General features: G+C 35.0%; 1 protein-coding gene across 1 annotated transcript in view; it reads left to right on the top strand.

Moving 5' to 3' along the window:
• Positions 1 to 7,843, top strand: part of LOC146738058 (sushi, von Willebrand factor type A, EGF and pentraxin domain-containing protein 1-like) — a 95,959-nt gene extending 88,116 nt beyond the window's left edge. The window contains exons 3-12 of the mRNA XM_085503540.1: positions 37 to 231; positions 359 to 607; positions 1,039 to 1,275; positions 4,925 to 5,116; positions 5,591 to 5,715; positions 5,954 to 6,023; positions 6,197 to 6,346; positions 6,736 to 6,966; positions 7,338 to 7,436; positions 7,656 to 7,843. Coding sequence (XP_085359666.1) covers positions 37 to 231; positions 359 to 607; positions 1,039 to 1,275; positions 4,925 to 5,116; positions 5,591 to 5,715; positions 5,954 to 6,023; positions 6,197 to 6,346; positions 6,736 to 6,966; positions 7,338 to 7,436; positions 7,656 to 7,843 — 1,736 coding nt within the window. The remainder of the gene's footprint in view (positions 1 to 36; positions 232 to 358; positions 608 to 1,038; positions 1,276 to 4,924; positions 5,117 to 5,590; positions 5,716 to 5,953; positions 6,024 to 6,196; positions 6,347 to 6,735; positions 6,967 to 7,337; positions 7,437 to 7,655) is intronic.
• Positions 7,844 to 12,774: the final 4,931 nt, after the last annotated feature.

Here is a 12,774-nt window from a genome sequence, read left to right as displayed (position 1 = left end):
TTATTGTGGCGGGATTCTTTCTCTTATGAATTTCAGAGATAACATGTCCAGTACGAGCCAATGTTGAAAACGGTGTGATCGATCCATCCAGGTGTTTAGAGGCAAAATCGTCAGTTCAGAGTATCTGCTTAGTTTCTTGTAAGAAAGGGTACACCAGAAAAGGACCCGGAAAATATCATTGTTTAATAACTGGCGAATGGACAGATGAAGACAAAGTTACCACGTGTACTGGTAAGGAAAAAGAATGTTATGTAAAGATTATAGTTTATAAAGAAAACGCACACAAAATATTTATTCAGGCATTCATGTACGCACTTGTAGTACGGTAGTGAATTTATGGAAATATATTATTTTATAGACACATCACCACCAACGATAGTGTGTCCTCTTAGTATAGTGACAGAAACATCTTCTAATAGTAATACGGCTATAGTAGAATGGGACATGCCAGACACTGAGGATAATTCAGATGACCCAGTCTCACTCACCGTAGTACCAGCTGTCACATCTCCACATCCTTTACCAATTGGTGTGCATAATATCAACTATACAGCAACAGATAAAGTCGGCAATAAAGCACATTGTAATTTCATGGTGTTTGTTCGAGGTGAGTGTTTTCAATTATGTTATTACACAGAAATGAAAACAATTCCATCCGATACTTAGAACTGTTTAGAAGGTGAAACCAGTTTACAGATCGATGTACATCTCATCAATTCTTTTCTGACTCATCGACGAATACAGTGAACATAATGTTGAATTGCTATACAAACTACCTGCCAGTGTGAAAAAATGACACAAAGTCCAACGCATAGTTACTATCAAACTATGAACAAAACATTGATAGCTGGAAACACAAATTTTAATTCAGCCTTAGTAAATGCTAATTCGAAACACGATAAATTTATACGAGTAGCGAATTTCGTTTACAAGCTGATAATACTATTTATTCAATGACAGCTTACATGTGAATTGTTATAACCCATATTGCTTCCCAGAGCTATAAGTATTAACAATACATGTGATCATTTGTTGTAGACGTACAACCACCAGTTATTGAACATTGTCGTTCTCCGCCGACAATTCTTTCACTTGAACCCATGACTTATGTTGACTGGGAACAACCAAGATTCTCTGACAACTCTGGTGAAATTACTAGTATTACACAGACACACCACCCAGGTATATTCTCATGGGGTACAACTGTAGTAGAATATGTAGCGTCCGATGCAGCTGGAAATACTAGGAAATGTCATATTGTACTCCAAGTGCAAGGTAAAGTATAAACTTACATACTAATAGCATGTGATACATAAAACCACATAATAAATTAAATGCGATATTTACTATATAGGAGTGGCCATTTTGAATACGGCAAGAAAGAGACAAGTTGTGAAACGCGTTTTTCAGATTCCAGTAAATCAGGAAAAAATACCAATTTTTCACAGCCAAACGATACATTGGAGTAATAATGAACGCGCTCTAACCAAATTCGTAGTTTTGATTTGGAAAATCCCTTGCATACAAACACCTAATTACACGAAGAACATGGAGCACTTTCCTTGGATATCAAACAAAAAATTATCATCCCAAATTATTTTGAGATTTCTACTTTTAATCGGTGTTTATACAGTATGACTCACAAATATTAGAATACGGACAGTATGACTCACAAATATTAGAATACGGACAGTATGACTCACAAATATTAGAATACGGACAGTATGACTCACAAATATTAGAATACGGACAGTATGACTCACAAATATTAGAATACGGACAGTATGACTCACAAATATTAGAATACGGACAGTATGACTCACAAATATTAGAATACGGACAGTATGACTCACAAATATTAGAATACGGACAGTATGACTCACAAATATTAGAATACGGACAGTATGACTCACAAATATTAGAATACGGACAGTATGACTCACAAATATTAGAATACGGACAGTATGACTCACAAATATTAGAATACGGACAGTATGACTCACAAATATTAGAATACGGACAGTATGACTCACAAATATTAGAATACGGACAGTATGACTCACAAATATTAGAATACGGACAGTATGACTCACAAATATTAGAATACGGACAGTATGACTCACAAATATTAGAATACAGACAGTATGACTCACAAATATTAGAATACAGACAGTATGACTCACAAATATTAGAATACGGACAGTATGACTCACAAATATTAGAATACAGACAGTATGACTCACAAATATTAGAATACAGACAGTATGACTCACAAATATTAGAATACGGACAGTATGACTCACAAATATTAGAATACGGACAGTATGACTCACAAATATTAGAATACGGACAGTATGACTCACAAATATTAGAATACGGACAGTATGACTCACAAATATTAGAATACGGACAGTATGACTCACAAATATTGGAATGCGGACAGTATGACTCACAAATATTAGAATATGGACAGTATGACTCACAAATATTAGAATACGGACAGTATGACTCACAAATATTAGAATACGGATAGTGTGACTCACAAATATTAGAATACGGACAGTATGACTCACAAATATTAGAATACGGACAGTATGACTCACAAATATTAGAATACGGACAGTATGACTCACAAATATTAGAATACGGATAGTGTGACTCACAAATATTAGAATACGGACAGTATGACTCACAAATATTAGAATACGGACAGTATGACTCACAAATATTAGAATACGGACAGTATGACTCACAAATATTAGAATACGGACAGTATGACTCACAAATATTAGAATACGGACAGTATGACTCACAAATATTAGAATACGGACAGTATGACTCACAAATATTAGAATACGGATAGTGTGACTCACAAATATTAGAATACGGACAGTATGACTCACAAATATTAGAATGCGGACAGTATGACTCACAAATATTAGAATACGGACAGTATGACTCACAAATATTAGAATACGGATAGTGTGACTCACAAATATTAGAATACGGACAGTATGACTCACAAATATTAGAATACGGACAGTTTGACTCACAAATATTAGAATACGGACAGTATGACTCACAAATATTAGAATACGGGCAGTATGACTCACAAATATTAGAATACAGACAGTATGACTCACAAATATTAGAATACGGACAGTATGACTCACAAATATTAGAATACAGACAGTATGACTCACAAATATTAGAATATGGACAGTATGACTCACAAATATTAGAATACGGACAGTATGACTCACAAATATTAGAATACGGACAGTATGACTCACAAATATTAGAATACATACAGTATGACTCAAAAATATTAGAATACGGACAGTATGACTCACAAATATTAGAATACGAGCAGTATGACTCACAAATATTAGAATACAGACAGTATGACTCACAAATATTAGAATATGGACAGTATGACTCACAAATATTAGAATACGGACAGTATGACTCACAAATATTAGAATACGGACAGTATGACTCACAAATATTAGAATACAGACAGTATGACTCACAAATATTAGAATACGGACAGTATGACTCAAAAATATTAGAATACGGACAGTATGACTCACAAATATTAGAATACGGACAGTATGACTCACAAATATTAGAATACGGACAGTATGACTCACAAATATTAGAATACGGACAGTATGACTCACAAATATTAGAATACGGACAGTATGACTCACAAAAATTAGAATGCGGACAGTATGACTCACAAATATTAGAATACGGACAGTATGACTCACAAATATTAGAATACGGACAGTATGACTCACAAATATTAGAATACGGACAGTATGACTCACAAATATTAGAATACGGACAGTATGACTCATAAATATTAGAATACGGACAGTATGACTCACAAATATTAGAATACGGACAGTATGACTCACAAATATTAGAATACGGGCAGTATGACTCACAAATATTAGAATACGGACAGTATGACTCACAAATATTAGAATACGAACAGTATGACTCACAAATATTAGAATGCGGACAGTATGACTCACAAATATTAGAATACGGACAGTATGACTCACAAATATTAGAATACGGACAGTATGACTCACAAATATTAGAATACGGACAGTATGACTCACAAATATTAGAATACGGACAGTATGACTTACAAATATTAGAATACGAACAGTATGACTCACAAATATTAGAATACGGACAGTATGACTCACAAATATTAGAATACGGACAGTATGACTCACAAATATTAGAATACGGACAGTATGACTCACAAATATTAGAATACGGACAGTATGACTCACAAATATTAGAATACGGACAGTATGACTCACAAATATTAGAATACGGACAGTATGACTCACAAATATTAGAATACGGACAGTATGACTCACAAATATTAGAATACGGACAGTATGACTCACAAATATTAGAATACGGACAGTATGACTCACAAATATTAGAATACAGACAGTATGACTCACAAATATTAGAATACGGACAGTATGACTCACAAATATTAGAATACGGACAGTATGACTCACAAATATTAGAATACGGACAGTATGACTCACAAATATTAGAATACGGACAGTATGACTCACAAATATTAGAATACGGACAGTATGACTCACAAATATTAGAATACGGACAGTATGACTCACAAATATTAGAATACAGACAGTATGACTCACAAATATTAGAATACAGACAGTATGACTCACAAATATTAGAATACGGACAGTAACTTTATGTTTAACATTAAGTACATTTAAATGTACATGTTTATGATGTGATTTGTCAGAAGAAAACTGGCAAATCTTTTTTTATTTGAAGTTGATATTCAAACATCTATGAATAAAAGTAATGTTAATTGAACTGTAACACAAGTGTTGTTGTTGTTTTATTTGTATAGAAAGTATATGTGATATCCCTGAAGATCCACTGCACGGCGAGACATTGTGTTCACCATTGGACTCTGGCATTAATTGCAGTTTGCAATGTATAGAAGGATATGGATTTGCTATTAAGCCTAATGCAGGATATTATTGTGATAATAATGGAATATGGTATCCATATAGTGAATTACCGTGGCCGGATTGCTCAGGTAATAAACCATACACCTTCTACATATAGGGTTATGTTTTGACATGTGTTTAGAGAACCCATAGTAACGATACAGACATGACGTTAATTCAAATGTTTCGAAACAGAAATAACAATAAACACTTTCAAATATTGCTTTTCCAACTTTATTTGTTGTCATCGTTTACAACATTGTATGATTCAACTGCAAACAACAGCTTGTTTTACGCAGTCAATGTGCTTCCAGTGCAGGTTAATATGGTAAAGAGTGGTGGTCGTCGCGCCGCGTCCTGTTCGATATAGGACTCATGCTGACGTAGACAAATTTAAACGCGCTGCGCGACGACCACCGCCTTTTAATTGTGATTGCATAGTATAATAACCTCACCCCACAAAACTGACCTGACTGCAAAAACAAGGATTTAACAATGAATCTTGATTGTTTACGATTTTGCGTCTTTTGCCATCTCACTGGACTTGATTCATTTTATTCTAGTTAAAAGAAGTGCTAATAATGCACATAAAGCAATGAGTGTTAAATACCACACAGTACAGCGAACGTGTAATGTTACAATATTGGATAAAATACCAGAGGCATTCCGTACTCAGCTGAGTGAAAAGGTCTGTAGATTGTTAACATATTTCAATTATTAATGTTAGTTCAGCACACACTATCTGCAACATAAACTATAACGTTGTGTCAATATAAAATTCAAATATTTGCTAGTTAAATTTTATAAAACCATATTATATCTATACCTAGCTCAGTATCCAACAACCTAATTTATACTGTTATCCACGCGTCTAAAATTTGAATAACAAACATAAAACATATTCTCGGTTTTGTTTGATTTGATAGATTTCTGAGTTCTGTCAAAATGATGTGTTGTGTGAACTTAATAATGTGACGGCTTCCTGCAAAGAAGTTGGTGAGTAAAATTGAGATGGCGCTTCAAAAAAAATACAATGTTTCAGTAAATGGACATGCATGTTATTAGTAACGTATCTCTATGTAAATTCAGATTTGTAGCTTGTCAGGACTGCAGTGTTTGCATATACAGACAATTAACAGCTTGTTTCACTGTATATAATTGTTTAAAAGAAACAGAAGAAACTATTGAATCTAAGAATGGTCTAAACTTGTTAAGAAGACGAAGAAGAAGAAGCAGGTCAGATGTACCAGTGGAAGAGGATATAATTGTGGAAATTACAGTCTTAGGTACCAAATGTTTTACATATTCAAATAAGTATGGTAAGGTCTAGTAAATTCTGGATAGTTTTGTTGGTGCAGTAACACATATCAACATTGTTTTAATTAGGTACATAGGCGGGTATCTTGTAAAATGTTGTAGCCTTATAATGACATACTGATTACAGATTCAAGTTCATTTATTTGGTCCCATACAAAGTGTTGATATTCTGCATGCCAATTATCGATGATCATTACCACAATTTTAAATCATAATTACACATAGTGTTAAAGAGACAGTCGTATTAGCTAATGCCTAATTATTGTTAAGAATAGTTGTTGTAATAGTGTGGTAAATACAAATCGTTTGCTTTTGTGTATGTTTCCACATACCCATGATTAAAGTCGATAGGGGAGATTGTGTGCAATATGACTGCTATGTTTGTTTGTAGGTAGCATTGATCTACCAAACAGCTCTGATCAAGTAGAAGCAGAGAAGCGCCAACTTGTTCTTCTAGACGAACTCAGTAAAACTCCGTTGGAATTACAGAATGAGGCGACAATTGGCAACTTAGATTTATATTTAGACGGTGATGTTCTCGATGTAGATACTACAAGTATAAAAACCAAACCCACCACTCCAATATGTACAAGTGGTAAAGTACTTGAAGGAGATCAATGTGGTAAGACAAACCAGGTTCTATTCAGTTCTTGTACGTAAATGCAACATTAAATAACGTGATGTTGTTTACACAGTTTATGCAGGTGTTGGTAGTTTTTCCTTGGCCAAAGAAATTGACTTTGAACTTGTTTATTTCTATCACTTATTTAGTTTACTTTTTTGTAAACGACCCAGTATAGATCATATTATATATAATGAAATTTATATTCAAAATCATAAAATACAACAATTTTTTGTTGATCACTGTTATGTCAGACATTATAAAACTTGGAAGATAACATGTGCATATTCACATTTATATTTTTCAAGTTAACTGTGCAGTTGGAACATATTTCAATGAAACTACGAAGATATGTGTGACTTGTTCAATAGGAAGTTACCAGGATGAAGAAGCTCAGCTACAATGTAAACATTGTCCAACTAACAGTAGCACAGTAGAGTCTAGGTCAAGATCACAAGACAACTGTCATGGTTAGTAAAGTACATGCAGGTTTTCAAAATTGCTAATTTGAAGGAAATTCAAATAATAAATTCGAGTAGTAAACAACGTGTTTTGGTCGTCAAAATTCATAAATTATGTACACCAAATTTATAGCAGTATTCTTTTACAAAGATGTCACAGTTGTTTTAAAACATGTTACATGTAACAATGCAAGTATAGTTAATAAGATAATGTGTTGCCACTTTCAGAGTTGTGTAGTCCTGGTACATTTTCCCCTACTGGTTTAGAGCAGTGTGAGGGATGCGAGATCGGATATTATCAGCCTGATGCCGGTAGTACAGACTGTTTAGCCTGTCCATTTGGTACTACTACAGCTAACATAGGAACACCAACTTTACAAGAATGTAAAGGTAGGATCGATATATGTACTCTGTGAGATATCCAGAAGAACATGAGATGACAGTAGTATGCCATCAAATCCCATCTATAACATGTTTGTCAATGTCTACCCTTCATAGATGCACCAGTAATAGGTGCACTAACTCCATTTGTTAACCCTAACACTTATGTGTAAAAATCAAATACAAGAGTACAATTGTGCAATAATTGTTTTCAATTGAAATAATTATGTTGTCAATAATATGATAATATACTCATTAAACCGATTTAATTACAGAGCCATGTTTAAGTGGTTACGTGTCAATGGATGGTATGGCACCGTGCTACCCTTGTCCTATTGGCTATTATCAACCAGATGATAGACAAAGTCAATGTTATCAGTGCCCAAATGGTGTAAACACCAAATCTGGTGGCTCATCATTATATACGCAATGCGAAGGTATGAATCTCAGAATCAAATTTCAATAATAGCTGAGATAATACTTCTTTGAAAAGATAAATTCACACACCTTCTAAATATACAAATGCATTCTTGTTTTAAGAAAACATAATAGACATCCCTTAACCTTATTACACATATATGGAATATTACACACTCTGACATGACATGCTCTGTATCATTTTCTATATACAGGTGTGAGTTCAGATGACAACGAGACTATATATGGTATATTGCAATTCAATGAGTGTTTTGCATTTCCTTGTCAAAATAATGGTAATTGTAGTCCAATGCCAGCTGGATATCAATGTCAGTGTAGGCCAGGATATACAGGTAAATAAAATGAATATACGGTGATATGGTATTGGCAATACAATGTGGTAGGTAGGACATATTACATCTTGTGTGTATCCCACAGCCAGCGTGATATTAGTGTATATGTAGAATACATTGATATGTGACCGAGGTAAACAATTCATTACAAGTTCAGTAAATTGCTGTTTTTCATTGCAGGTGTACACTGTGAATTTGACATTAACGAATGTGAAAGCGACCCATGTGTTAACAATGCTACGTGCCATGATGAAATAAACTACTTTGTATGCCAGTGTTTGCCAGGGTTTACGGGTAAGCGGCTCTGCGTCTTTCTATTTAAACGCAATATTTTAGTGATGTACATCATAGTAACAGAAATATAAATGCTTGATGAATCAGATGGTGTTGCTTACAACATTTGTTATTCTTATTCACACTTATCAGGATTGCTGTACAACGTGAATATTATATTGTCAACATACTCATATAGTGTTGAATTCCATCACAGATGCAAACACATGTTAGGTACAGTCATAGAGTAGCTGTGACAACAGAGCGACAAATATTGTTTAGTAACAATGGCTTATATATGATGCGATTGTTCTTAAAGGCAACCTATGTGAATATGACATTGACGAGTGCTTGTCATCACCATGTCATAGTGACGGAACATGTGTGAATCATGAAAACTCATATCAGTGTATCTGTAAATTGGGATTCAGAGGTAAATTGAATTATTTACATTCCAAAATAAATCTTTATTATTTGATGTTACTTGATTTCTACTTCTATTCTTATTTGTCTCAATATACTTTGCATCATTATCTGATGATACCTTCCCTCACATATTTTCCGTGGCCCTTTCAGTGAATACATAGTTTTTCTCCAAGTCACTCTAAAGATGGGGGAATCAATCAGCAGTGTCATTATATGTTTACAAACAACGCCATAAGTATTGTATATGTGTACACTGAATGTAATGCGTGTATTTATGGGTTGTGACAATCAATAATCAACAATCTATTTATACACAGGAACAAGTTGCGAGTATGAAGTAGATGAATGCCTATCCAATCCGTGCCAGAACAATGGAACATGTAACGATCTGATTGGTCGTTTTAACTGTGATTGTTTACCTGGTTACTTAGGTAACCAGTGTGAAATCGACATTGATGAATGTTTGACTAATAGTTGTTACAACAATGCAACATGTATGGACAAAGTAAATGGATTCAGGTAGATAAACCAGCGTTGTTTCCAATCAAAGGCTGATTAAAGTTAATTGAATCATAAGTTAAATCCCTGGGAAGATCCAGGGTAAATCACACAACATACAAGTACAAATCAGTGTTTGTTCTTGTATGTCAAAACATTCAGCTTTCTATACAACAAGTCATTGTCAATGACACGTCCCCGTTCCGTTCATATTTGAGTGACATATACATTCAAAGCAGATCATGACCGAAATGCACCTGCATATGTACAACACATTGTACTAAATCTGAACAAAATCCATGCATGCATGACTGAGATCCGGTTCTGGAATTGTGAAAATACGTGATTTTAATGCATTTTCGGCCTTAAAATGGCCATCATTCAGCTATTGCTAAGCGGATCATGAAACAAATGCACATATCTATTTGTGACATGATGCACCATGTGTGTGTGAAGTTTGAACTTGATCAATCCAGACATGTCTTGGATACGGATCCAGAACTGAATTCTTTAAGAAAATGGCCGCCAGTCGGCCATTTCGAACTTGATCCGAAAAAAAAAATGACGTGCATCAAGGTCCTATTATGTTTAATGTAAGTACCGAATTTGAACAAAATCCGTCCATGCATAACTGAGATCCGGGTTCGGAATGGTGAAAATGTGCGATTTCAATGCATTTTCGGCCTTAAAGCGGCCGCCATTTGGCTATCGTTAATGGGATCATGAAACAAATGCACATACATATTTGTGACATGATGTACCTTGTGTGTGTGAAGTTTGAACTTGATCAATCCAGACATGTCTCGGATACGGATCCAGAACTGAATTCTTTAAACCAAAATGGCCGCCAGTCGGCCATTTCGAACTTGATCTGAAAAAAAAATGACGTGCATCAAGGTCCTATTATGTTTAATGTATGTACCAAATTTGAATGAAATCCGTCCATGCATAACTGAGATCTGGGTCCAGAATGGTGAAAATGTGCGATTTCAATGCATTTTCGGCCTTAAAGCGGCCGCCATTTGGCTATCGTTAATGGGATCATGAAACAAATGCACATACATATTTGTGACATGATGTACCTTGTGTGTGTGAAGTTTGAACTTGATCAATCCAGACATGTCTCGGATACGGATCCAGAACTGAATTCTTTAAAACAAAATGGCCGCCAGTCGGCCATTTCGAACTTGATCTGAAAAAAAAAATGACGTGCATCAAGGTCCTATTATGTTTAATGTATGTACCAAATTTGAATGAAATCCGTCCATGCATAACTGAGATCTGGGTCCGGAATGGTGAAAATGTGCGATTTCAATGCATTTTCGGCCTTAAAGCGGCCGCCATTTGGCTATCGTTAATGGGATCATGAAACAAATGCACATACATATTTGTGACATGATGTACCTTGTGTGTGTGAAGTTTGAACTTGATCAATCCAGACATGTCTCGGATACGGATCCAGAACTGAATTCTTTAAAACAAAATGGCCGCCAGTCGGCCATTTCGAACTTGATCCGGAAAAAAAAATGACGTGCATCAAGGTCCTATTATGTTTAATGTATGTACCAAATTTGAACGAAATCTGTCCATGCATAACTGAGATCCGGGTCCGGAATGGTGAAAATGTGCCATTTTGATGCATTTTCGGCCTTAAAATGGCCGCTATTCGGCTATCGTTAATCGGATCATGAAAAAAATGCATGTGCATATGTCCCATATAATGTGTGATGTATGAGTGAAGTTTGAACATAATCGGTCCATGCATGTTCGAGATACAGGTGATCACGGACGCACGGACGGACGCACACAGGGCAAAACATAAGTCCCCGTTTTCGGACTCCGTCCGAACGGGGACTAACTAGTACTTTATGTGCACACCTTTCAACTAGTACTTTATGTGCACACCTTTCAACTAGTACTTTATGTGCACACCTTTCAACTAGTACTTTATGTGCACACCTTTCAACTAGTACTTTATGTGCACACCTTTCAACTAGTACTTTATGTGCACACCTTTCAACTAGTACTTTATGTGCACACCTTTCCAAGTGTCAACAATTATAGAACTGTGGAGAAGCTGGAACTTTCTGACAAACAAATGTTCAAAGTAGCCTTCCAAAACCATACAATCGCTGAGAGCATATACACTGAACATAACTTATTGTTTAGTACCATATCAGACAAATACAACACATTATTAACTTTGAGTTTGACACCATTGCTCTGATAAGAATACAATTTTATCAACATTATTTTTTTCCAGTTGATGCTAGACCCAACACTGAATTGGATTGACGTGTATATAATAGCAAACTAGAATGGATATTATTACATAATGTATCAATGCGTCACCGCAAATAATATAACAAACCGAACTAAGAACAAATGGGTAGGCTGTTTGGCGATCTGCTGGGAACACAAACAATCATTTTATTAAACGTTGCAATGGCAATAGTAGGACAAGATATTTTAAAATTGTTTCCACCTAAATAGAATGCACAGAAGAGTTAAAATATACGAGTAGACAGAAAGACAGGCAAGAATAAAACAACCCTGAATAAAACAATTATTTTTAACAACGCAACACACTGGCTTACAGTGAATAATGCTAAATTAGTCATACATCCAAAAATGAAGGGTAAACTACTGTATGAGCAATGCTTATTGCACATATTTGAACCACCTGCATCTTCATTAGATAGTAACTTGCACCAATATCATCATACTATTGGTCTGACTGATAGTACTATGTTGTCTTTAATGTAATGAGTTCTAATATGTCACGCTTGGACACACATTGGTCATGTAGCACATTGCACACCTCATAAACCTGTGAGATGACGGGTAAGGTGATAACACATACCTGTGTCAGGCAACATTTCAATCCAAGTATCGGGAACGGTAGAAAAATCACCCTGGGTAAAGTGTTCATACAAAAGCGTGCCAGATCACAAATTGATTGCAAAAATACAATGTTCTTATGCGACTTTCGATAGTAT

This window comes from Saccoglossus kowalevskii, chromosome 9 (assembly GCF_978046115.1).
Source record: "Saccoglossus kowalevskii chromosome 9, keSacKowa6.1, whole genome shotgun sequence".
Classification (NCBI taxonomy): Eukaryota; Metazoa; Hemichordata; class Enteropneusta; family Harrimaniidae; genus Saccoglossus; species Saccoglossus kowalevskii.
Note: the sequence above shows the minus strand (reverse complement) of the source record. Positions and strands in the feature narration are given on the sequence as shown.